This window comes from Cygnus olor, chromosome 1, assembly GCF_009769625.2.
Source record: "Cygnus olor isolate bCygOlo1 chromosome 1, bCygOlo1.pri.v2, whole genome shotgun sequence".
Taxonomy (NCBI): domain Eukaryota; kingdom Metazoa; phylum Chordata; class Aves; order Anseriformes; family Anatidae; genus Cygnus; species Cygnus olor.
The window spans coordinates 75,278,739-75,305,293 of NC_049169.1; the positions used below are offsets into that span (position 1 = coordinate 75,278,739).

The window sequence follows — 26,555 nt, forward strand, 5'->3', positions numbered from 1 at the left end:
TCAATCCCATCATCCAGATCATCGATAAAGATATTAAAGAGGACTGGCCCTAGTACTGAGCCCTGGGGTACTCCACTAGTGACCAGCCTCCAACTGGATTTAACTCCATTCACCACAGCTCTTTGGGCCCGGCTATCCAGCCAGTTTTTAACGCAACGAAGCGTACGCCAGTCCAAGCCACGAGCAGCCAGTTTCTTGAGGAGAATGTTGTGGGAAATGGTATCAAAAGCCTTACTGAAATCAAGGTAGACCACATCCACAGCCTTCCCCTCATCCACCAAGCGTGTCACTTTGTCATAGAAGGAGATCAGGTTCGTCAAGCAGGAACTGCCTTTCATAAACCCGTGCTGACTGGGTCTGATCGCCTGGTTGCCCTGCAAGTGCCGCGTGATGACACTCAAGACAATGTGCTCCATGAGCTTCCCTGGCACTGAGGTCAAACTAACAGGCCTATAGCTCCCCGGGTCTACCCTCTGGCCCTTCTTGTAGATGGGCGTCACGTTTGCTAGCCGCCAGTCAACTGGGACCTCCCCTGATAGCCAGGACTGCTGATAAATGATGGAAAGCGGCTTGGCCAGTTCCTCCACCAGTTCGCTCAGTACCCTCGGGTGGATCCCATCCGGCCCCATCGACTTGCGTACATCCAAGTGTTGTAGCAGGTCGCTAACCGTTTCCTCGTGGATAGTGAGGGCCACATCCTGCTCCCCATCCCCTTCCACCAGTTCAGGGTACTGGGTATCCAGAGAACAACTGGTTCTAAAGACTGAAGACTGAGGCAAAGAAGGCATTAAGCGCCTCAGCCTTTTCCTCATCTTTTGTAACTAAGTTTCCCCCCGCATCCAGTAAAGGATAGAGATTCTCCTTAGTCCTCCTTTTTGTGTTGATGTATCTGTAAAAACACTTTTTGTTATCCTTAATGGCAGTAGCCAGATTGAGCTCCAGATGAGCTTTCGCCTTTCTAATTTTGTCCCTGCACAGCCTCGCAACATCCTTATAGTCCTCGTGAGTGGCCCGTCCTCTTTTCCAAAGATTATAAACCCTCTTTTTTCTCCTAAGCTCGAGCCATGACTCTCTGTTCAGCCAGGCTGGTCTTCTTCCGCGCCGGCTCGTCTTTGGGCGCGTGGGGACAGACAGCTCCTGAGCCCTTAAGATTTCCTTCTTGAAGAGTGCCCAGCCTTCCTGGACTCCTCTGCCCTTCAGAACCACCTCCCAAGGGACTCTGCCAACCAGTGTCCTGAACAGCTCAAAGTCAGCCCTCTGGAAGTCCAATACAGCGGTTTTACTGGTCCCCTTCCTGACTTCGCCAAGAATAGAGAACTGAACCATTTCGTGGTCACTCTGCCCAAGACAGCTCCCAACCACCACATCTCCCACCAGTCCGTCACTGTTTGTGAACAGAAGGTCTAGTGAGGCACCTCCCCTGGTAGGCTCTCTAACCAGCTGTGTCAGGAAGCTATCTTCCACGCTCTCCAGAAACCTCCTAGACTGCTTTCTCTGGGCTGTGTTATGCTTCCAGGATATGTCTGGGAAGTTTAAGTCCCCCATGAGAACAAGCATTGACGATTTCACAACTTCTGCCAGCTGCCTGTAGAACTCCTCATCCTGGTTTGGCAGTCTATGACAGACCCCCACCAGGATGCTTGCCTTGTTGGCCTTCCCGCTGATCCTAACCCATAGGGACTCAACCTTATCATTCCCAGCCTCAAGTTCCACAACATCAAAACACTCTCTAATATAGAGAGCCACACCACCCCCTCTTCTGTGCTGCCTGTCCCTTCTGAAGAGCCTATAGCCGGACATTGCAGCACTCTAGTCATGAGAGTGGTCCCACCACGTTTCCCTGATGGCAACCAAGTCATAGCCTGCCTGCTGCACGATGGCTTCCAGCTCCTCTTGTTTGTTACCCATGCTGCGTGCATTAGTGTAGATGCACTTCAGTTGGGCCATTGCCTTCTCCCCCGGAAGAATAGCTCTATTGACTAGAACAAGTAGGCAATTTTTTCAAAGGGGAAAGATGCATTCTTCCTCATAGTAAGCTTTTGGCAGTTTAGGAAAAAAGTGTGTATGTGGATAATTTTCATGGTTTCTGGAGTTTTGAGTATTGAATTATGCAGGAAAGCATTATTTGCCTATTCCTCTGCTTTATGCTGTTAAACTTAAGGCTTTGTCCTAAGAATCTAGGTCTGACAAGTTTGGTTTTGGCTACAAATGCTGATATATTTATTTTTAAAAGATGGTTGTGTTCTTATTATGGATGTAAAGGCTTTGTCATTATTTTTGCAAAGTGACTAAAGGTTTGAAATGTCAATGTGTTGAAACTAAGTGGTATCTGAGGGATTTTTTTTTGAAACATGAAGGAGGCAATTAAAGTTTTATAGTTGGTTAGTGCTTGAAATATCACCACTGATGGTGTTTTAGTTTTTCTTAAAGCAAAGCAGAAAACAATGTTTTTGTTGTTGCACAGCAGGTTGTCATAAAATGCTATATGTATAGCTGAAAGCACATAGTAGTTGTGCCTAAATGTCCATGTAACTATGTGGAGGATTGAAAATGTGTGATATGACATCCCTGGCATTCTGCAGAGATGGAGCTTTTATGGATACACTTAAGATACTTTGAACTAACTGTGAAAAAGAGTGCTTTAATTATAAATAATGTGATAAATCATTTTGTAGTAATGATTAGTAATACTATTAGTAATACTTAGTAATACTAAGCTATTAACAGGAAGGACTGACATGGTAGCAAATCTTGACCTTCACGTGTTCTATGTGTGATGAATTTAAAGTCAGTGTAGTTTGAGAGAATAAACATGTTTTTTGATACCTTTCAAGTCAGTTATTTTATTTCTGAAAATTGCAACTTTGAATTCCAGTCTTAGTTTTTTTCCAGCTGGTTAAATAAACTGCTCTGGTCAATGCTTTTTGTCTGACTTGATTAGAAAAGATGCAGTGTCTCTGGAATGGTAGCCTCAGTACTTCATGCTTCATAACAAGGATTACCGAGTTCTTAATCCTTTTGGAAGTTGTATCATTAACGCGGACTTGTCATGTGCACCCTATTTCACCAGAAATAAATTTTTAAGGTGTTTGACATGACAGTTTTTTTCATCTGTTTTTGAAGACTTAGCCTGCAGTTTAAGTCACCCTGCTGTGTTTTACTGCCACAGCTGGAAGCAGCACATGTATTTAAACCTGGCCATGGCACAGAAGAGACAGACATGGGGATCTTTGTTCCCTTGTACTCCAAAACATCTCAAATTTATTTACCTTTGGAGTGTGCTGCAAAACGCTTCTTTTTCTTGAAAGACACATAGGAAAAAGTGAGGTGGCAAGGTGTGGGACATACCATAAGAACTTACTGTGAAAGCCATGTTTTTGCTTGTTGTATATCTTGGAAACTCAACCACTTTCATTTCTTGAATGTTGATGTTCTGTTGAGCTGATAAGAATTATGCTTATTGAAATATTGGTAAACCGCTTTCATGGTTTTTGGCATTGCCTTTGACAGAAATTTCATGCAATGTAGTCTTTAGGAAATAACACTTTTTGTTCTTAATCAGTTTTCTGGATCTAAGTGTTTGGTTTCTTTAATTTTTGCAATATAAGAACAGATGGTATAACTGAAAAAAAATTGGGGTTCAGAAATACCTTTCTGTATCATGAATTAGAAATAGCAGCTTTCACAATTAAATTGAGGAAACTTATTGGTTAGCTAAACTTTCAGCCTGGGTTTTTGTTTCCTGGCAGGAGAAGGATCTGGTCTATTGAAAAGGACCCGCACCCTCCCAACCCCCCCGCCTAATTCTTCCAAGTGTTCAACAGATAAAAGTATTTTAGGAGGCAGAATTTTGTACATACTTGCACGTAAGCTTGCTTAGAGAGCAAGGAATTGCAAAATAATAAGGAAAAGATACTCTGAGAGATAATTGAGAGGTATTTGCCACAGAATGATTTCATCAAAGTTCCAGTTCTAGTAATGCCTGGTATTACTTAAGAAATGGAAACCTCATTTTCATTCTATCTGACCAGTTTCAGTGTACCTTGATGTATTTGGCTGAACTCATGGTGCTCTGGGTACAGAAATTTTAACACGGAGGAATCTTGTTGATACGCTTCAAGAAGAAATTCCTTCATCTGTCTTACTTAGCTTAAAGAGTAGCATGCTTTGGATAATTAAAGGTTACTGCTGATGGCAGTAAATTAAAGCTTACTGCTGATGGCAGCAACTTTCCCAAGGGAAAGTGGGGAATTTGGAACCCAGCGTTCAATCTGAAACCCTTTAGATTTTTTTCCACCTGTCATATGGACTCTCAGCATTTGCATGGCTGTTATAAGTACATCTCAGTTTGTCATAATCATTTATACCACTTCCTTGCATCCAATCAATATATTGTGAGAAATAAACTAGCATGTTCCAACATGCTAAGTTGTTTTAGTAAGACACAAGAAACAGACAACCCTATTGGTCTTGTTCTACTCAAGCAGCATTACAATCTACATGAAAGAATTTGTTATAATAAATGGAATGCTAATTTTATGATGCATTTTGTTAATCAAGCCCCAGCCTTATGCCTTCTTATCACTGTTGTGGTCATATTAAAAGAAGAATGCCTTGAGCAAGTTGCGACCAATGCTATTATTCACTTAAATACCCATGAAGGTTAGAAAAGTGATGAATAAGCATTTCTAGAGATCAAAGTAGAAGTGTATGCATATCTTGCAAGGTAAGGCATCTAAAAGTACAGCTACAGCCTGTAGAAATCATTATTTTTAATGATACACAGGTTCTTCGTTGACAGTGCCACCTATACCCAAGGTACGAGTCCTTATTCTTATTTTCTGCTAGCATCAACAATATGGAAGACCTCTCCATTTATTGCAGGGTTGTTTATCTGTGCTGTGAAAACATGTACTAGTCTAGACAAAAACGGGCATTCTAAACAACTGCTGAAAGAGTGACTGGCATTAGCTCTAGAAACTCAGGCCTATGGTGAATTCCCTTGGAGGACAGGACCTGGTGTGCATTTTGAGGTGCTAAGCACATCACTTCCATAGCAGTCTGAAGTGTATGTTTGTTTGTTTCGAGATAGCCACTAGCAAGGAAAGACCTTCCACTGTTTCAGAAAGGAGAAGTTGGTCCCCAATATAGTATGGGTGGGTCAAATTTGGCCACCATGTGCATTCTTGTTGGTGTCTCCTCCTCTCCTGTCCTCCAAAAAAAAAAAAGGAAGAAAAAAGCCCCAAACACTGTGTAGCAGACAGCTGATCCCTCTGACAAACTGCATTATAAACAGCCTGCTGAGATGGTCTTGGTCCTGCCGGTTTGGGTGTTCCTGATGTCTCTGCTTTGTGTCTACTGCTGTCAGCCAGCATCTGTGTGAATTATTTCTGGAGGGGGTGCACATGCTAGATGCACAGGAGAATTTAAGAGGGAGGAGCCCTGCCACCCCCCCCCCCACCCCCCCCCCCCAAAAAAAAAAAAAAACACACACACACAAAAAAAAAACACAAAAAAACAACTAACTTCTCTGGAATGTTAAAAAGATGTTTTGATGTTGAGGGATTTCAGTTACTTGTTACTGAACACTTCTACTGTAGGAGACACTTCTGTTTTGCTCTTCTGTTTTAAAAACACTTGAACTCTATAACAGTAGATTGCTGTCATATCTTCTATATGCATTTTTTTTCCTTCTAGCATGGAGTAACATAATGTTTTCCATTTATATTGCCAGCTATTTGCTTACTGATACTGTGAGCTCTTAAGCTCACAGATATCTAAAGTCAGTAGCCTTTAAGATCTTAAAGAGCTTAAGAGCTTCCTCAGATTTTTTTTCTTGCGTCCAGTGATGAATTTACATTGGTAAACTTTCAGAACTTACATACACAAAGATAGAGCTTATATAGGTACTCAAGCTATGTATGTGCTAATTATGCACCAAGGTCATTCTGTTTATGTGCAAAAACCATTTTGAATCCACACAGAGGTTCAAGGCAGACATGACAATCTTGTACAGAGTTTCAAAATGTGCCTTTAATCTCTGTTTTGTGTGTTCATTTTGAGGAAGAATATATGCTATGGCACTGAGTATTATAAAAGTTAATAGTGGTTGAAGTGTTTGAAAACTTCCTGATTTATACTCGTGGTTGACAGGAATGTTGGAAATAGTGTGTCCCCATACTGACCATTGGTAGGTGTGGGTTTGACTAAGCCTTCAAAGCTCGTCATCGTGCATTTCTTGCCTCTGAATTTTTGCTAGTAAAACCAACCAACCATCAACACCAACCAAACACAAAACAAACATGAAAACAAAAACAAAACAACTTATTATATGCTATGGTGACTTCAGAGGTAAGGAAATTGATTTTCTTTCAAATGGTTCCAGTTTATAAAGGCTGACTAGTTATGGATAAGCTAGGCAAGTCTGGAAGAAGAGCTAACATCAAATCTTACTTCAGGCATTTGAAACTCCTATAGTAGTGGTTATAGCAATTACTATAATATGCTGGAATTAATTGACTGGAATTTAGCAATAGCTGAATGTTTGCCACTTTCTGTGTTGCTGACAAATTAAAATACCCTTATTTTTCATTTTTTTCATTCAGTGTACCAGAAAAACCTACTAAGTGTGTTTAACTCTTGGTGCAATTTTATCCTGGTCTATGAATATGCTTTAAAAATAAAAACACCACCACATACAACACCACAAAGTCTATTAGTTGTGGTAAAGGTGCCTAAATAATTTAACACAGAGGGAGAGTCATGAGTGCTGTGAAATTGTAAAATACTGAGGCTGTAAGCTCTTAAATATTCCCACATTTGTCATATCAGTACCAGTGGTTGGCTACATTAGTACCTGGGTGGTCACAAAGGAAAGGTGACTGCACTGCTAGCTGTACGATGCTAAATGTCTGATCACTGCGTGTTCTTTCTCTGGCTGTGGCAGATTCTCAAAATCTTAGCTTTGAGAGAAGATTTGAGATGACTTTGAGTGCTGTGATCGTATCTGAGAGGAAATATCACAGTGAGAAGGAATATTTTCTACCTAAGCAGAATGAAGATCTGAAGGCATTTGCAGTGTCTGTAAGAGATGACGTGGGGCACAAAATAGAATCACCTGGATTTTATTAGTAGCAAAGCTTGGAGTATTATTTGTAGTGGAAAAGGGGAAACTGGTAGCTAACTGAATTTATGAAAGAAAGAGAACCAAAATTTTAGTATGTTAAATAACGGTTTTTAAATGCCTGCTTGAGGACATTGGTTTAAAGTCAATGAAAACTTATTTGGTGACTAGGAATCAGGGTCTGAGAAGCAAGTTTTGCCTTGTAAATATTTCTCTAAAGAGGGAGGGAATAAACTAGGGAGATTAGCTGATGCTTCATATGTTTTAAATATTAATAAATCACTAGGTTTTAAAAATGTGAAATGACAAGTATATAACTTACATTCTGTGTCATGAGACAATTTACAGAAAAATGTTGTGTTTCCCAAACTAGCTAACCTCATGGGGCATGGAATTTGAATAGGATGCCTTAACGTGATTTACGTAGTAGTAGTTTGAACATTTGGGGTTTGGTTTGAAAATATTAATATAGAAGGCCTTCTTTGAAGTACAAGATTATTCTCTAGTATTGTAGGCCTTGTTTTAAACTGTGGTGCTAGTTCCTTCAGTCCTCCTCAGGTGAAGTGGTGGTGTGGGTGAAGCATCTCTGGTCTGCATGCAGCTCTTTCAAAGTGGCCTCATGCGACAAAAGGCTGAGTAGTGAGTGGACTGTGATAGGTAAACTGAATTCATTTCTCTGCATGCTGCCTGAAATTTGGCAACTGTTGTATATTACCATGTGGTTAGAATTTGCTCAGACAACTCAAAATGAAAACATTAAAAATACCATGGAGCAGCCAGCAGCAGCAGCATTTAAAATGCTAATTTAGAAGTGAAAATTTATGACAAGGAATGTTCCTGCTAGAGACATAAATCCCTGGGCATGTAGCAAGACACAAATTAATGCTACTATAAGGCTTTCAGTAGTTCTGCCAAATTAGTGTAACCTGTTTTAAGTCTGCTTGGGTGTCAACCTACATCTGGAGTCATTTTAAGCAGATGAATGATTTGTCCCTCCTATCACAAACACTATAGAAAGTAGTATTTGAGGTAGTTAAGTTTCTAAATGCTTTGATTACACATGTATACGATATTTGTTAGTGTATGGTATTAGTCTGAAACTACTGATTTCTCAGTTGCTGTTTCCCCTGAAAATAAGAGGTTACTTTTCATACATTCTTGTTAATAGATTAAATGTGTTTCGACACTGTCTGATGATTTTGATACCAGCTTCTTTGTGATGCTGGTAGCTTGTTGTCTTCAACTGTATTACAATTTAAGTCTTCACCCTCCTGCTCCCTTCTCCCTCTCCCACCCCCAAAAGGAGAGGGTACTTTTTGACAGGATTAAGACAAATCAATGACTGCTAACTAACACTTTCCTTAGATGCTACCAAAGTTTCTTTGGTCTGTTGAAATGGTTGTAGTCCAAAAAATGCCTGAATGAATGCTTTGAGGCCAGTGTCTACAGGAATTGTTGTCCTGTGGTTGATTGCTTTGGGATTTTTTTCATTTTTTTTTTTTGCAGCTCTGACAAGGAATCTTGACAATATATTTGTGGCCTAAAGTATGTCTGCATTTATTGGCATAGTGATAAAGCCCCACTTATTTTTCCAGCATTTAATATAGTTTTTCTTCTTTTAAGAATATTAGAATTTTCTCCTGTGTACTTCAAGGAGCTTTTCTGAAGTGGATGGCTTGCATGTACATCTGCTGACAAAATTATTCATAAATGTGAACCTGAAAGTTGGATGTGTTCCTGTATTTAAGATGCGAATAGGATGTGATTCGAATGTGAAAACGACAAACACACTTTAAGTATTTGAATGGTTGACCTACTACCTTACTGCTAATCTATATTTTTTCAGTCTGGTGGTTAGGGCTGATAAGAAATTGACTGTAATATTTAATAGGCTGTGCAAATTCTTACCTGAGGTTTTTATGTCGTCTTTAATGTTTACAAAAGCCAACCTGAATGACCTTGAAATCAGTGGAAATATTACCTTGTCCTCAGTGTCGGGCTTTTTTCCCCATAACCTAGATTGAGGATATCTTGTTGGTATACACACGAATGAATGGGTGTTCATTTATATAATGAATGTTCATTATATATTGTACATTTTCCTCCATATCCGTATGTCTTTGTTGCTTGTACATTGAACACCTATGTGCTTTCTCTCTCTAAAAGTTTCTTGTTAATGGTAGGTCTGGGAACTCCAAGTCACTGCTATCAGCATTGAGACCACATAGAAGCCTACTGTAGAATTTAGAACTACTTGCTACCTAGCTCATTGGCACTGAAGCACAGCTGTAATGCAGGGCACATCTGATCTCTCCTGTATATGCAGCATAGTGTATATATGCACATATAAAACACAGTGGATGTGTTTTTCAGTACTACATTATTGGAAAACAAAAGCGCTAATGTTTGATAAAGATTTTATGATACTCCGTTGCATGTCTCTACAGTTTTATTAATCTTTTAAAATTAATTAAGCAGAATATAAAATTAAGTTATTAGATACTCAGCAATAAGCATAGAAGAGGGAAATAATGTATTTAAGTATCTTGATTATCTAAAACACTGCCAAGCAATAATAATGCAGAACAATTGCTTAATGACTATTGTAACAACTACCCATAATTACATTGCAGAACTAATAACATGTAACTTCTTTTGTAATGCCATTGTTGCATTGCTGACTAAACTGTCCACTGAATAGCTAGCTTTCACTTTTAGTAATTTTTTTTTTCAGGATAACTTGTGGCTTTTGTGGTGTTCTTGCAAGGGGCTTCCAGCATCTTTTGGGCAGATTATTTTTCAACTTGTCTTCAGTATCTTATCCAAAGCAGTTAGGTTTTAAGATTAATTGAAAGTACTGTATGCTGTAATTGATGAATTCCTGCTAGATTATCTTATTTGTAGGTAACAGTATGTGTGTTAATCAGAGATTTATCTTGCTTTCAGATGTTTCAAGCAGGAATTGCTAAATGTTTGTCTCTTTATAGGTTGGAAATTACAAGCGCACAGTAAAACGAATTGATGATGGTCACAGACTTTGCAATGATCTCATGAATTGTATTCATGAACGGGCACGAATAGAGAAGGGCTATGCTCAGCAACTTACAGAATGGGCAAAAAGATGGAAACAGCTTGTGGAAAAAGGTAATGCATTCTAATTTTGAATTCTGAAATCTTAAATGAAAAAAGTTTCTGAATGTTTTGGTAAGTGCAAAGTAGAAATTTGTAGCCTCTAATGGAGCCTTTTCAAAAGGCTCAGTAGCATAACAAATGAATCTTTCCAAGATTAAGCTTTTCTGGATTAAAAACAAAACAACAGCAAAAAGACAAAAACCCTGCTCCTTTTCTAGTTTGCTTATTTCTTACTGAAGCAGATGAATCTTGCTTCCAGTGTTGAGATATCCGAATAGATTTGTTTTTAAAGTAGTAGCTGTTTCTAGGTAAATAATGGTAGAGAACTCTGAAAAGTTGTCTGCATAATAAGTTGTTGTTGGGAGAAAGTAATAGAAGAGATAAGTATTGTTTTAATGGAAGGCTAATCTGATACCATTTTAATTATTCTGAATTAGTTTGTCTTTTTCTGGTTATCCATACTTCAAAAAGTATGTTGAGAAATTGAAGGCAGCTCAACGAGGAGCTAATAGGTGTAATACTGAGAATCATAGTATAGGGAGATGCAGGCCAGGCTAAATGAATATTATTTATTCTGAAGGAAAAACTTGTAATATTCTAATATAATTTTGTCTGAACTAGATCCCTTTTCTAGATTTACATCAATATCTAGGAATTACTGTTTTGAAGTGAATATAAGTCAATAGCTCCAGGTAGTTTCTTGGGAATATAAGTTCCATGTGGGTGATGGTTACTGAGAATGACACTTTCTGTTGTGTTTAGGCCCACAGTATGGAACAGTAGAAAGGGCTTGGTGTGCTTTTATGTCAGAAGCTGAAAAAGTGAGTGAACTACATCTAGAAGTAAAAGGTTCACTGATGAATGAAGACTTTGAAAAAATCAAGAACTGGCAGAAGGAAGCCTTTCATAAGCAAATGATGGGAGGATTTAAGGAAACCAAAGAAGCAGAAGATGGATTTAGGAAAGCTCAGAAACCCTGGGCAAAAAAGCTGAAAGAGGTACAGCAGTAGATTATGTATTAGATATCCTGTGTTACAGTATATTAACGTCTCAAATCTTTATAAGGGAGTAAGCTCCCTGTTCTCTCTGCTGGACCCTCCTTTCTCAAAAAGATCTCTTGTTTTCTGTCCTCTTCTGAAAATAAATATTTTCTTTTGGTCTCTCTTAATCTAATCTTGGTGACTTCAGTGAAAATCTGGAAAAAGTGGAATTTAAGTTATAATTTTAACAATATCATGTGCGTTGAGAAGTTGCAAATTGCTCGAAGAAATGAGCAAGGGAAAAATGTGGGTTTTCTCCTTGTCATGCAACAACATTATTCTTAAATAACAGGTTTGTAGAAGAAGGGGAGCGCAGGAGTACATGGGCATGAGGAAAAAAGTTCTATTTGGGACTTTTTGTAAACCTTTTCTTGAGTATTTCTTCACTTCTCTAAGCTTGTATGAGTGACATTTCTTGTATGGTGAAAGAATGTTGATTGCTAAGTACTACAGTTTCCTTCTATTGATTCTTGTGTAGTGTTCATTCTTTGGTCTAAATGAAAAGTTTCCCGAAAACGAAAAAACATCCTGAAACAAAACCTCCCACTTTCTTCATTGCAACATGATTATTGTTTTATAAAGTGTTCCAGATGCAGAGATTGAAATCTTCTTTTTAGGTGGAAGCTGCAAAGAAAGCATACCATGCGGCCTGTAAAGAGGAGAAACTGGCTATATCCAGAGAGACAAATAGCAAAGCTGATCCAGCACTAAATCCTGAACAACTTAAGAAATTACAAGACAAAGTGGAGAGAAGCAAACAAGATGTACTAAAGGTATATTTAATCTATAGCTTGTGCATATCTAAGCTTTTTTTCTCCTGAATGTGCTGCAAACCACAGTGCAGCACACTTTCAGTTATGATCCTATACCGATATTTAAGAGTTTTCTCCCATGTGTCATTGATAAGTTCTTCTGTAAAGAATGGATAATACATTACCTCTGTTTCACATAAGTACTTTGAGTAGGGAAGGAAGTATAACTCCTGGATTTTCACTGTGTTATTCTACTTATTTACTAGTGAGGATTGAGTTATTTCATTTGAGAGGCTGTGAAGATAGATGCTTATAGCTTGATGACATCTGAAATTGTTGTTGGTCTTGACTGCAGAATAATTTTTTTTTGAAGAAAGTAAGCTGATATAATCCATTTAAATAAAAGTAAATACACTTGTGGGAATGCTTTTCCATTGCCCAGTTTGGCTTATCTCTCTAGCAGGCTTCTGCCTAGAGCTTTGTCCTATGTGACTCTTGACTTTTAAAAAAAAAAAAAAAAGCTTTTCCCTTTGAGATGCTGCTCTGTGATCTGGAAGGCTGATGTTATGTTGGGTGGGATCTTTTAATTCATGTTTCTGGACTGTTGCTGTGAATTAGTGTAAAGTTTGAGGTTCAGTTTAATAGAGCTCACAGGGTATGTGATTTTATGTTCACAGGGATGTATACAACAGTATTCTCTTCATACCTCTCAGTGTACTATGTAAATTGCTGAAGGGGAAATGCTAACATTCTGAATTTGTTTGGAGATCTTTAAATAAGACCTGTAACTTGAAAAATTGCGTACTCTGTTGTACTCTGTACCTCCTTTGTTTTTTATCTTTAGTGTTACATTAACATTTGTCATGGTTTCTTTTGAAAAGCCAGAGAGGAGGCCTAGAACTCTGTTGTAATTGTTTTGTAATTTTGTTAGATAATTCTCATTGGGATCCAACACAGATTGTGGTTATAAAAAGAGAATGCAGTTTGGGATCTTCTAGTCTAGGCCTTGTCCATTACTATATTGAGTCTTGTAGGATGGTAATAAAAAGTATTGCTAATTAATTTCTTTTTTCCCTCTTTCCCTCCCTCCCCAGACAAAAGAAAAGTATGAAAAATCACTTAAAGAATTAGATAGTGCGACACCTCAGTATATGGAAAACATGGAGCAGGTATTTGAACAGTGTCAGCAGTTTGAGGAAAAACGCTTACGTTTCTTTCGAGAAGTGTTACTGGAAGTTCAAAAACATCTTGACTTGTCTAATATTGCAAGGTAAAACTGTGTAAGACCTTAAAATTAACACTAATGAGCAAAAAATATTCCATACACCAAGTAGATAAGTTTAAAACCTGAATTGTTTCTACTTTTGTTGCTTCAATTTGCTTATAGTGTAAGTGGACCTTCTTTGTTTTGTCCACGATCAGACTTGCATCTATCCCTAGCATTTGCTAGTCTTATTTAACTTTATTAGGTGAACTGGTAAGTCCTCATCCTTGATGTATTTTCATAATCAAATGTGTGCCAATGTGAAAGGATTCAGAGCTTAAAAAAAGTGGATCGAAGGTTGGGAAAGGAGAGTTTTGTTGTGTTATGTCTTGAATGTGTATTGGAGAACAAACTAGATTTTATTAGTGTAATATGTAAAATTAGTGTAGCATGAGTTTCCTAATGAAAACACATCTACTGTTAAAATGCAAGAGCTCAGTCTAAAGTAATACAGGAATTATCTTAACTTGTAGAAGTGTTAAAGATCCATTGGCTGACCATCACTGAACTTAATTTCAAAGTCAGCTTTTTATACTGTAGTATGTGTAAAGCATGCCTTGTACTTTATTTTCTGCCTGGACCTTCCTCCCTGAATTCCAAGAGATCTAAACTTCTGCTACGGTACTCAAACCAGAGCTCATGAAGTTTATTTTGTCAGACCATGTAGCATGTAATCAACTGTTACAGGCCACTCTGATACAAAAATACTTATCTGTCAGCAAGACAGCAGTTATGATTTTGTGTTGTCTTGCATTTGAGAGGTAAGCTGCTGGAGTACTTGCAGCAAATGTTGCAACAGTAGTGGAATTTACATCCCACTTGTAATAGCAATTTTTCATGTGTAGTCTAAGTTGGCACTTAATTTAAAAGGAAAAAAGTGTACTCTTGGCTAGCTGCTTATTTCTACTCTGTCTTCTAGTGGTGACAGAACTCATATAGTAGTCCATCCAATGGGAATTAATGAGCTGGTCAAGGTAACCTAGAGCAGAAAGAATCTGGTTTGTTCTGAATGATATTCTGATCAGTGTTTTAAGTTGACTTGGTATGCAGCCCCACAAATGTTCGTGCTGGCACAAAGAAAGGGGTGATATAGGGGCAAGAATATATATACCTAGCAATAGGTAAGGGCAAGATCATTTATTTTAGCATTATTATCATTTTGGTTTGCTTCAAAGTTCTTACTGTTGAATGCAGTTTCTTTTTCTCCTTTGAGAGAAGATAGGATTGTCATCCATTTGAATTCAGTTTAATTGGATTGAAACAAACTACAGATCAGAAATAAATGAGAAGTGATTAACTTAAAAAGGCAGGGTGGGGAAAATTACAGAAGGTGAGCAAGTGGACAGGCAGTGGTTTTCCTTTTAAGGTACTTGGGAGATTTGGGTGTGGTGTCTTACGGTAAGTTAGTAAGGTGAAAACAAGGAAAGGAACTATTAGGATAAAACTAGAGACAAAGCAACCATAACTGTTTATTTCGCTATCTTGGTCTCTTTGCGTATAAAGAGATGATAAGTGTAGAATAAACTCTTAGAAGGAGGTTTGTGTTTTAACTTTAAGACAGACTAATAAAGCTGAAGAGCACAGTCCAGAAAGTAGTCCTGTCCTGTTTTCTGTGACTGTAGATGTCCAGTTAGTTGTTGATTTGGGTTAACTGATGGCTAGTGAGTCATTCAAACAAATTAATTCCCTTTGTCAAAATGCATGTCTCTCCATTGCTTAAATACATTCAGAGAAGCTCCACTGTAGTCAAAGATACTGCATACATGTTAAAGCAGTCAAAATATAGAAATTTACAAGTTTGGTAATACGTTTTAAGACATATTTTGACTTCTTGACAATGTAGCACTAATGAATTCTAAGTCTAGATTTTGTGTGACTTGACCTGGAAGGATTTCCATAAATTCCCTCTAGCTTGAGGATAGACTGCTAATTTTGTGTCATATTTAAGCATTGTAGATGTTAAGACCTCTTTATACTGTGTGGGTTCCATATTGCACCATATTAGTCCTTTTGTTTCAAAAAAATAAAATAAAAAGGGGGAGGGGAGTTGTATATGTAGTCATAGCCTGTAGAGCAAATATATCACATGCATGGTTTAGTATCAAAATTGTATCTGTAACGTGGCTTCTATTCTATAAATAATTTATAGTTACAAGAATTCAATTTAACAAAGAACAATTAGACTAAAAGATGGGTAGAAGTAGCAAGGTTCTTTTTTATAGTGTTTGATATTTTAAGTAAATAGTATAATTAAAATCAGAGTACCTAAAACAGTAAAAGCCATTAGCAGGTATAAAAAATAGACGCTTTCTTATGCGTTATTAAAACGCATTTCTCTCTGCTTCAGGTTTGATACTTTTATTTTCATAATGAATCATAATTCTAATTGAATTAAGAACTGAGTTTTACAGAATGTAAATGTAGCACAAAAACAGTTTCTACTGTTGTGTAGACAAGCCTTTAAATTCAAGAAACTTCAAGATTGACATTTGATGTTTCGATACATTCCTACTTAAATCTTACTGACAGCTAATTAAGTTGCTTTACAAAACAGTAGTAATACTTAAATCTTGCAAATAAGGATTTTCTTTCAGTGAACTTTTAGCAAGTTTACTTGTTAGACTGTTCCTTTTTTACAGGCAGTTAATAGCTTGTCCTACAGAGCTTTTAAAATGTCTTGCTGTAATTTTTTTCAATACTGTTGTGAACTTTGAACTTTTTTTATTTTATATGGTTAGAGGATTCACTGTGTTTCTAAATGGTGTACTAAATTTGAAGACAAATTTGTTTTGCAGTTACAAAAATATCTACCGTGAACTGGAACAGAACATCAAAACAGCAGATGCTGTTGAAGACTTGCGGTGGTTTAGAGCTAATCAAGGTCCAGGGATGTCAATGAATTGGCCTCAGTTTGAGGTAAGATCAGAGTAATGAAAGCCCAGACTTATGTCTGGTTTTTATGTCCTTGCTTTTTGTCACACTCCTTTCTGGTGAAACTCTTAGATTCAGATTTACAGCAGTGAATTTTGTTGTTTTTACAAGCCCTAACAATTTTTCTTTTCTTTATTTCCATTGGAGTCCTCACAGCCTCCACTCTTGGAGGTGATTGTATCAAATACCTGTTTAAAGAGAAAAGGGTGAAAAACAGATATTTTTTTTTGGAAGCTGAAGTCATTAGTAACCCATGTTTTAGTTGCTGTACCTTTGACATCTGTATATGTGATTCTCCCTTCATACTGTCACACTTCAATTTTGAATCTTGTTATCACTTAATGGTCAAGTAGGCAGCAAAGACTATTGAAATAGTTTAAATACTTCAGTTCTGAAAACTTTGAAGCCTTTAACTATTTTTTCCAATACCATTATTAAAAAAAAAAGTTCCACCTTGCACCAGTTAGTTATTTTATTGCTGAATACCATTTGCAGAAGAAATAAAGCTTTTGAGGAATGTTTTGCTAACTCAACTTAGGAGAAACAAGTATCAAAATGTATCAGTGCAGATTATACTAGTGGAGTATTGAAAGGCTGGAATTGGAATGAATTTCTGACAAGAATCACGGGGTTAATTGAAATAATTTCTGGGCATTAAGTTAATGGAGTGGAAACCTCAATTATGGAGTATAAAGTATTCCCTTTTTAATGTAATGGAAAATATCACTTTTAAACATTGAATAACTTCAGATTTGAAGGTTTGGGGAAGAAAACTCATACCAGTACTGAAGAATTTCTTTGCCTGAAGCACTGAACTACAGTTATTTCTGTGTGGGGAAATACCATGCTTTTTCACAAATGTTGTAATTAGCACATGAAATTCTGTTGTTACTATTTTTCTAATCAAGTGTTTTTTCATTTACATGCTACAAGGATGAAGTAAGTAAAACAAAGTCATGATCAAATGTGAAACTGCATTATAAACTGCAAATATACTTAGGTCAATAATCTTTAAATTGCGGTGACTCAGAAATCCAATACGTATTTGTATGAGGTTAAAATAATAAGGTGCCTTTGAAAAGTTGGTCAGAAATCACTTAAGACTGACCATGCTACATGTATAAACCAGTAACAGCATCTCGCAAAATCTTTATTTTTTCTTAATATTTCACAGGTTATTTTTTGCATTGCAAATATCTCCTGACACTTTTTTGAAACTTATTAAGGCTTCTGAATATGAAACATGTCTAAGTGTAGGATGTTTACTTGTGTCCAGTTAGTTCTCTGGTGCCTGTTTTATGTTGGTGTGCAGCCTAGTTTGACTTGAATGGTATAAGTTGTGTTCAGATCTCATCATGCCTGTCCATTTGCCTTCTGAAACTTCTGAATGTTTCAGAACATCAAGGAGAGGATGCTTAACAAATGACATCACAAATTTTGTCAACAGTTGTGTTGATTTGAGCCTTGACTTTTTTTGGATGGCTTTTAAGGACAATAAGTTTACTAGATCTAGAGTGCAGTACCTTAAGTATTTGTTCACGTTTCAGGGACAAGAGAAGTTATATGCAATGACTTTAAAAATAAGCTCCTTCATAGGTCAGTCCTGGAGCACTTCTTGAGAAGTAAACCTGTGACGTAAAGTAGATTGTAATGCTTTTTAAAATTAAATGTGAGGTTTACCTTTTAAAGCCAGATGTCTTGGCATTATTTGAAACAGTAAATGCTCTTGGTACCACTTTGAAAGAGCTGCACTGACCAATTCCTTAGACTTCTCCAGTTGTCTGTCAGATGTCTGGTATTTTAAGTCTTTTCAAGGTGTTCAGAATGCTAAGCAGGGAAGTACAGGTCACTCTGGTATTTGTGAGTAGCACAGGTATCCTAGCATTGCTAGAATGGATGAGAACTATTATAGAAACATTTAGAGTGACTTATCCTTACAATAACTATTTGTACAGCCATATGTATTAATGTATGTTCCATAACTCAGTCTGAAAAATTAAATATGATAATTACTTGTTCAATTAAGTTTCTCAATCACTTTTTGCATTCATTATTAGGAGTGGTCTGCAGATCTGAATCGCACTCTCAGTAGAAGAGAAAAGAAGAAGGCTTCTGATGGAGTGACTCTGACTGGTATTAATCAGACAGGAGATCAAGTTTCCCAGCCTAACAAACATAGCAGGTATTTTTTTCATGCCTAAAAAGACTAAACAGAAAGGACTGTTTAAGATGATAAGCTACACAGGATCAAAAAGCCAGTGTACAACTAAACATTACTCACCTGTGAGCATTTTTAAAACAGCTTTCTGCAGCTCACAAAATATTTTCGGAATTATTCTCTATTTTACATTTCTCTTTCCACTGTGAATTATAAGAAACCAAATTACACGAGTAACTGAACTCTGTAGTTAATCTGGGAGTTAGTCTGTTGCTATTTTCCCATCTCTAGAAATGACATTTTACTTTGAAATCTTAGTCTAAAAAATGTGTAGTCACTTCACAATTCTGGATGTCATTAATACATAACTGTTAACATCAGCTTCCTCAGAAAGTAATGAAACTGGATAGAAAAATAGCACTGCCTTTTATTGCAGGCAGTAAGAAAAAAAAAATTGTGGTCCACAACAGAAATTCTAGTTCTGGAGGAATGTATCATATGTGAGACTTACAGAACTTTCTTGGATCTTTCACTACACTTGATGGATTGTGTTTTTTTTGTTCTTTGTTTTTCGACTGGAGAAGGGGCCTGCTAAGAAACTACTTAGTGGGACACCAGTGACAGTGTGTTTACTCTTAAACAGATAGGGTCACCATAATGCTCTTTCTTTTCCAAATTAGCAGTCTTAGTGTCCAGAGTAACACAGTGCAGTCAGTACAATCAAGTTACAATCCCTTTGAAGATGAAGAAGATACTGCGAGTACTGTCAGTGAAAAGGAGGACAATAAGATCAAAAAGTTGGTGAAATGTTGTTTTTTTAATTGTTTCCACACTTGCACTTTCTCTATCCAGGGTTTTCAATTTTTGGTTTCTGTAATGCTATGCTAGTTGGTGCATGAAGTCCTTTTAAGAGGTTGTGTAAGCACAACACTGTAACTTAACTTGTTTTTCCTAAGAGATGCCACATCTGTTGCCTTGATCTTCTTTGGTTTGAAACTACTGGGGTTATTGGCAGTTCCTAACAGAACTACTGTTGCTTTTTTCCTTCCTTTACCAGTCCTATAAAATGTTGAAGTTGATGGGTTTTCTAATGAAAGTACTTTGCTTTCTGGAGCTTTACTGCTGTGTTCTCTTGCTGAACAAGTCGTCTTTTATGATTGCTTTCTTTTTGTTTAGGACTTTCTCAAACAGCTGCCTGTTGCTTCAGTATGCCTACCTAGGGATATCGTATTACTGTCTTAAATGGCATGTGCATGCTCAACATCGAACACTTTTTAAACAATCAAATTGTTGCTCTATAATGAAGCTTTTATATTGGCGATTGCAACATACAAAAAGTTAAAAGCTACTGTAGGGGTCCATAGAGATATGGGAGATTCTACAAAGCAATTTAAATACCTAATTGTTCTCATCTAATATCTGAATAGCTTTTACTTTTCTAGAATAAATAACTCCGTGGATTCTACAAGTTTCTTGTTAGAGAAGTTCTTGGAGTTTATGGGAAAATTGTCCTTCACTTTTTTCCTTTTCCCTTTTTTTAACTTTTAAAATGTATTGTAAGAATGTGGCTTTACTTCTTATTTTTGATTAAGGCATTGCCAGCTAAAGGTAGATAAGATAAAAATAAAGTTTCAGAACAGGGCTTTATAGAGAAGTTTAAGCTTAACTAGGGGAACTGATATCTTGGGGTATTTCTAATCTCCTAATCAAGGGCAGAAAAAGTAACTTAAAAATTGTTTTTAGTGTTAGCAGCTATGAAAAAAACCAAAGCTACCCCACAGATTGGTCCGATGAAGAGTCCAACAATCCTTTCTCTTCCACTGATGCAAATGGAGACACCAATCCATTTGATGAAGATACTTCTCCTGCAATGGAAGTGAGAGTGCGTGCCCTCTATGACTATGAGGGCCAAGAGCAAGATGAACTCAGCTTTAAAGCTGGTAAGCGTGCAGCATTTGCTTAAAGCATTTCAAAAGAAGAAATGGGACAAATAAGGAGTTTTTCTCTTCAGCATTTATTTTCTGAAGTCACTTGTCTCTCTGAATGTACAACTTCACTTACAGGATCCTATCTAACCCCCACTCTTCCTGATAGCGCTTCTTGGTATCCTGTATTTGGAAGTACTGAATTCTAATCTGTTTGGAAGGTATAGGTATATCTGTTTGGTATACTCCCTTCCTACTGTCTTTGTGTTAAACAAAATGGTGAGCTGCAGAACTGGTAATCTCATCTCCTTCTTTTCTTAGTTGGTGATAGTAGCAGCTGTTGCTTTTAGCTGTGCACAGATGCTGGCCCCAAAGTTCTTTTTTTAAAAGAAAAGATTACAGCACCAAATCTTAAAACAATAAATAATATCTAATCAACTGGAAGTACTCCCTTTTTGGCCTCCAATTTCCAACATTGCTGATGTGTTTTTTGTTTGTTTGTTTTAGTTGAAAACTTAATCATGGACAGAATTTTTTCCTTTCACTCCCTCTGGTGTATCTAAGCGTGGTAGCTCTACTGCATTTATCCAGTTTTGCATTATGTTAGAGTACACTGACTTAGACATCTCCTTTCTTGGGGTGACGTTTTGTTTCCCTTGAGCTTTAAAGTCTGTTCCTTTCTTTGCATTTTACCTCCTTGCTGCAGTTGAGAGAACAGAACAGAGGCATACAAGTGACAAGTCTTGTGTGAGGAGAGACACACAAGTGATAGTATGTTTCCACAATACAAAGTTGGCAAAAGGTTGTGGTGGTTGCATGCCGTGGATGCTGCTGCCTCCAGTTTGTATGGGCTAGTTCCTCCAGAAGTTGTGTGCCGAGCAAGTGCCTGAGCATCTTTCTGAGCACAGAAATAGGAAACTTCAAGTTTTTCAGTCTGTCCAGCCCGAAGGCAGTACCCTCTAGTGGTGGAAGGTGAAATCTATACCTTTTGACCTCGTAACAGGCAGTTGTACTACTGTCTTGCCTAGAACTGCACATTAAAAGTTTGCTAAACAGGAAGTCAGAATAAGATTGCATGAGTAGATTAACAAAAACAGAACTTTGGTTTGTGAAAATGAGAGAGGCAATCTAATCAATCATGTCTCTTCTCCTTTGCTTGTTGCTTACTTTTTTTCTCATGTAATGACTGACGTACTTGTAGAGGACAAACCGGATTCAAGTGTTGAAAGGTCTGAGAAAACTTTTTGTTCCACTTCAGCATTCATAAGAATTATGCTACTCTGTACCATCTGCAATGGGTCTTAGATGTTGCAGCTGAAAGTCAGTATAGTAAACAAGTCAATGATGTAGTCAATTAATGTGATCAATGAACTGTTAAACTTTCATTTTGCTTATGGAGAAAGGTAATGCTCAAAACTGAATACAAATGCAGATTGTTTATAAAAACAAATCATAAAACCCCAGAGCCCTGGTGATACTCCGTCCTTTCAGTCTTCCCTCCTCTTTTAATAATGAAACTCTCTACTTACGGCTTTTCTTTTTTCATAGACAAGTAATATGTGGACTTCCAAAGAGGAGGAATGGGTTGGTTTGACCTTTAACTTTGTTAAATTATACCCTGACAGAAGGACAGTAGTAACAAAACATCTGGAGCTTTCTCTGGAATACACAGAAGCTAAAATTATTCTTCATTCTGTAGACTTCAACTGCTTATTTTTTCTCAGCAGGGGATGGAAATAAGCTAATCTTGAAATATATGTATGGTGTCTGTAAAGTCAATCTGGCATTCCAAAGGCTTACAGTAATGAGCCTTTCCATGGCAGAACTAGGCAATGTTTGTACACACAGATGTAATGGTTAAATACAAAGTTAGACATTCTGTACTGGCTATGTGACTTGTATTAAACCACTTAAACCATGTGGTTCTCAACGGGGGGGGGAGTGTCTGTACAAATAAAGTACAGCATGTGTGAACTGTAAGAGGTGTTTGTAGGCTTAACTTAGAAATAGCTTAATACCTTTGAAGGAAGAACATTAAAGTACTTTATAACACCAAAGTATATGACTACATCAATCAGAAGAAAGGGATCATGCTAGGCTGTGAGTCCCCTTACAGAAGCTGAATTACAGAATTACTATAGGCAAACTTACATAGTTTTTACACATAAGTATTAGTGTGACTATGTAGACACTGAACGTACAATAAACTAAGTAAAAAAACCGCACACTGTCAGGCAGGAGCCACTTTAAAATGTAATCTATTCCTTTGTTCCTGTGTGGACTATGCCTAGACTCCTGAGCAGCTGTCAGCAGAGGATGATTAATTCATTTTGCAGATCTATTTAAATGTATGTGGATATTTTCCAATCAGATTTCCTTGAGTATTCAAGAAATTTGCCTACGCAGCCTTTATGATCACTTCTAGGCAAATGCCGTAGCATATATGCACTGTGTGGCATCCCTCAAATACATTTTTTTGAAGGTTTGAAACTAACCTTTTTATTAGTGGATTACTTCATATATTTTTTTTCCTTTGCAAACAGCTGTGGTAGGCTTCCAAAGAGCAGAAATTACTATCCATACTTTGGAGAGCCTTTACAGTTGCATAACTGCATGGGACATAACTGTCTAGTGTATGTCTAGCTCTCTGCCATGATTGAGAATAAATAGCTACAGCAAATATAAACCATGCAATGTTATCAAAACATGATAGTGTACACACTATTTTTATTGTAGTTGTAAAGACTTTGTTGTAACTCTGTTGTGCAGGTAATTGTCAAAAGTGGCAGTGTTTCAACAGACCTCCAACTTCACTAAATTTCCAAGTCCGAGTTGTACAAGTGCAACTTGTCATCACAATACAAGTGCAATTGCATGGATGCTTACTGCCAATGTGGCATGGATTTGATTTGGCATTGTTTTCATTTTAAAATACACTTAATAGAAGTGGCAAGGAAGTTTGGAATTGTACACTCTCTCATTCTGCATGGCTAGAAATAGTGAAAAAAATGTAAAACGTCTCCATAAGCCAACTACAGTACAGTCTACAATGCTAAATATTTGTTCATAGCATTCTTTTATTTGTTATCTGGTAGATCTGCAAACTAGAGGAAATGAAGCTTTAACCTTTTATAACTAACAGGGCAACTATAGAAGATATATGAAGTTCATCCATTTCTAACATAAAAATATATATATATTCCTTAGGCTAGTTTTTGTTCAAAATAATTCTAAGACTTCCATAGTACTTTATGTATTTATAGCCATTAGGGACTGGTTAATATCGTCAGCATATATTTTCTTTTGCTTACTAAGATGAAACACAAATCTGTTGTATGCAGAGAAATAATTAGACGCAAATAAGTTGCATGTGGGGAAATAATTCTTAGGTGGTGTGGCCTTTTTTTTTCATGGTGGACCTTCATTTGTTTATAGATAGGATCTTGGAGTCTACAGACATTGTAATATCTAAGTATTTCTTGAGTGAGAATGTAGAAGATTGGACATGCATGGTGGTCAAAAAGAGGTTACATTTATAGTTCATAAATGTCTGGATGAATAATCAGTGTTAGCTCTTGCTGTTTAAGTTAGGAATCAAACTGAGTTACCTTTTTTTGAGCTAGAACTCTACATCATCTTCCAGCAATATAAAGCTAGAGCAGTAAAAGAAGTTCTATCCCAATATTTATCTCTTAAAAAGACGAGGAGAGATGTTGCAAAGAGTAAGGTGTTAGTTTCTTTTAAATCTTCCAGCATCACAGCCTAGTAGTGATGTACTGAAAAGCTTCAGTTATAGTTTAAGAGAATTTTACTGCCACTTCTTAATTTTGTAACATCTCTTACTCCTTATGTTCCACCAACTCTTACACTAGTATTTATTGACAGTAAGCCTAATGAAACATTTCACTTGTGCTGATGTTTTGTTGAGTCATCAGTGTAAGATTATTCTTTTTGCTTAGAGGTAATTCTACTATCCACAACTATCTTTTGACTGCTCACACCTTTAGATATAAGGGAACCTTGGATCTTGTAGTGAAATAACACCATATGTAAGTTGAAAAAAGTTGCATTCTTTTATTGTATTTGAAATGCTATTCTTGAAATTGTATTAGTGTAATGTTTTACTTTCAAAGTAGCTCCCTTCCCCGTTTTCTTGAAACTGGGGGCCTTTCATCCTATATGTAAATCTGTGGGTGGTATTAATATCAAAAGCATGAAGAGCAGAGAAGAGAGGTTTTCTGCTGGTACCTTAGGTGAGCAGGGGAAGAAAAGTGGACACTTTAGATAATTGTCATCTTATCTTTCTGTTGGTGTTACTTAGAAGGTTACAGATTTGTTAACAGTGCTCCTTCTTTTTGCAGGGGATGAATTAACTAAAATGGAGAACGAAGATGAACAGGGTTGGTGCAAAGGACGTCTGGATAATGGACAAGTTGGTTTATACCCAGCAAACTATGTAGAACCAATCCAGTGACAAATGACAAAGTTAATATAGAAGTATTACAAAAGCTCTGAAGGCCTGTACAGTATATATTTAAAGTGAGAGGAAGCTGAATGATGTATAGAGTGTATATATTTTAATGGAAAGGAGAGACAGCTTGATATATCAATCATAACGATTTAAAGACAAGTTAGAACTATTTTGATGATGATTTCAGAATTTGTGCACAATGCAGTGGAAAGGGGTTAGATGGAAAAATAGTGACAGGAAAAATACTACTTAAGCTTTCTCTTCCCACATGTTCTGTTATTGTGACTCTTAAACTTTTTTGCATTTTCTATGCTTGTGCCTCATCCTACCCGAGGTATGTGGCTTATGCTGACTTTTGTTTAATTGGTTATTTTAAGTGACCTTCAGTAATTTGCAAGTTGAATTTTTAAGGTTATTATAGTTAATTTTCTATTTGTTCTTAGCAATGTCTGAAAGATGCAGTATTTTTTTATTTAAATGCTATGTAGTTAAGCACCTTTTTGTATGCTTGATCAAATAATACTTAAATTATGACATAGATTTAGTCACCAGTTGACTGAATGAAAACTCTTTCCATGTTGTAGTAATCTTTGTCAGTGCGGCTTGAAGCTGTAAAACAAATATTGTATTTAATAATTATCTGTTACAGAAGGTTATTTGTAGCAGGTGTCATGGGTTGGGATTCTGTTATGAATGTTGTTTATGTGGTTTGACACTTAAATGAGTTTTCCATCTAGATTTCAAATAGCACTCTATAAACGAAAAGATAAATCATACATAAGCCCCAGAATACTAGCTATTTCCAGCACGTTTGCAGGGGGAAAAAAAAACCCTCCTTTTAACTGCTAATGATTTTTGGGTAATTTGAAATGTTAAATCTGTGAAGACTAATTTTTTTGAACAAAGATTGTAAAATAGACTATAATGCTTTTATTAAGAGGCTACCTGTTGTGTATATGTATATATAATTTGATATTCCAAAATATAAAGAGCATGGCTATTAGTTATCAAGTCTTTCGATGTGGATAAGATTTAGACTGTTTTAAGAGTTTAAATTATAGGTATATTTAAATCTGCTTTCCTGCCACGTTCATTACTGTACTATAGACAAAGTATTCTGTGATTTAGATTTTCGGAAGTACAGTAAATACACTAACATACTCAAAATCTGTATTTGTGGATAAATTTGTGGGTCAAAATATAAACTAGCATTAGTCCTTACATGGATTATTGTAGCAGAACACTGTAAAAAAAAACTACATTTGTTTGCAGTTACAACTCAGTCATCTGTAATCTTGCCAAATAGTATAGCATTTGTGGCATTTAAAACTGGGTTGTAAATTACAGCAGATTTGTGTTTTAAAAAAATCAATTATCAGGTGAGTAGATATGCTACTTTAGGAAGCTACACTGTAATTAAACTAACAAATCTGTTTTGGGGTAACTATAAAATACTGTTGGTAGTTTTGAACTTTGCTTTTTGAGCTTATAGGTGTATTTAGTCAACGTTTTCGATGAATCAAAATGTGCAAGCTTAGAAAGTGCATGTATGTATGTGTCTGTCAAGGAAAACTTACCAACATAATTGTTCATCCACAAGATGGTTACTGAATTTGTCAGGAATTATTGCTTTGGGTCTCCGTATTCTAATATATTTTAGAAAACAATAAAATCTGTTAATCTCTTAAATACACAGAATGCATTCTTCTTAATCTTTCATAGTATGTGAAAATACTCTTATGAAGTAAATAATGCATTT

At 36.6% G+C, this 26,555-nt stretch overlaps 1 protein-coding gene across 18 annotated transcripts in view; it reads left to right on the plus strand.

Annotated features, from left to right (window-relative positions):
- PACSIN2 (protein kinase C and casein kinase substrate in neurons 2) overlaps nt 1–26,485 on the plus strand; it is a 55,742-nt gene extending 29,257 nt beyond the window's left edge. For 6 of the 18 annotated variants that reach the window (XM_040545057.1, XM_040545061.1, XM_040545060.1 and 3 more), the window contains exons 3-11: nt 10,111–10,267; nt 11,018–11,253; nt 11,913–12,068; nt 13,142–13,317; nt 16,107–16,227; nt 18,300–18,424; nt 19,081–19,197; nt 20,144–20,340; nt 24,687–26,485. In XM_040545057.1, the coding sequence (XP_040400991.1) occupies nt 10,111–10,267; nt 11,018–11,253; nt 11,913–12,068; nt 13,142–13,317; nt 16,107–16,227; nt 18,300–18,424; nt 19,081–19,197; nt 20,144–20,340; nt 24,687–24,799 (1,398 nt within the window). In that variant the 3' untranslated portion in view covers nt 24,800–26,485. Of the gene's footprint in view, nt 1–10,110; nt 10,268–11,017; nt 11,254–11,912; nt 12,069–13,141; nt 13,318–16,106; nt 16,228–17,175; nt 17,182–18,299; nt 18,425–19,080; nt 19,198–20,143; nt 20,341–24,686 lie in introns of all 18 variants that reach the window. The other 12 variants (XM_040545063.1, XM_040545066.1, XM_040545065.1 and 9 more) reach the window with 5 other exon arrangements.
- The last annotated feature ends 70 nt before the right edge of the window (nt 26,486–26,555 follow it).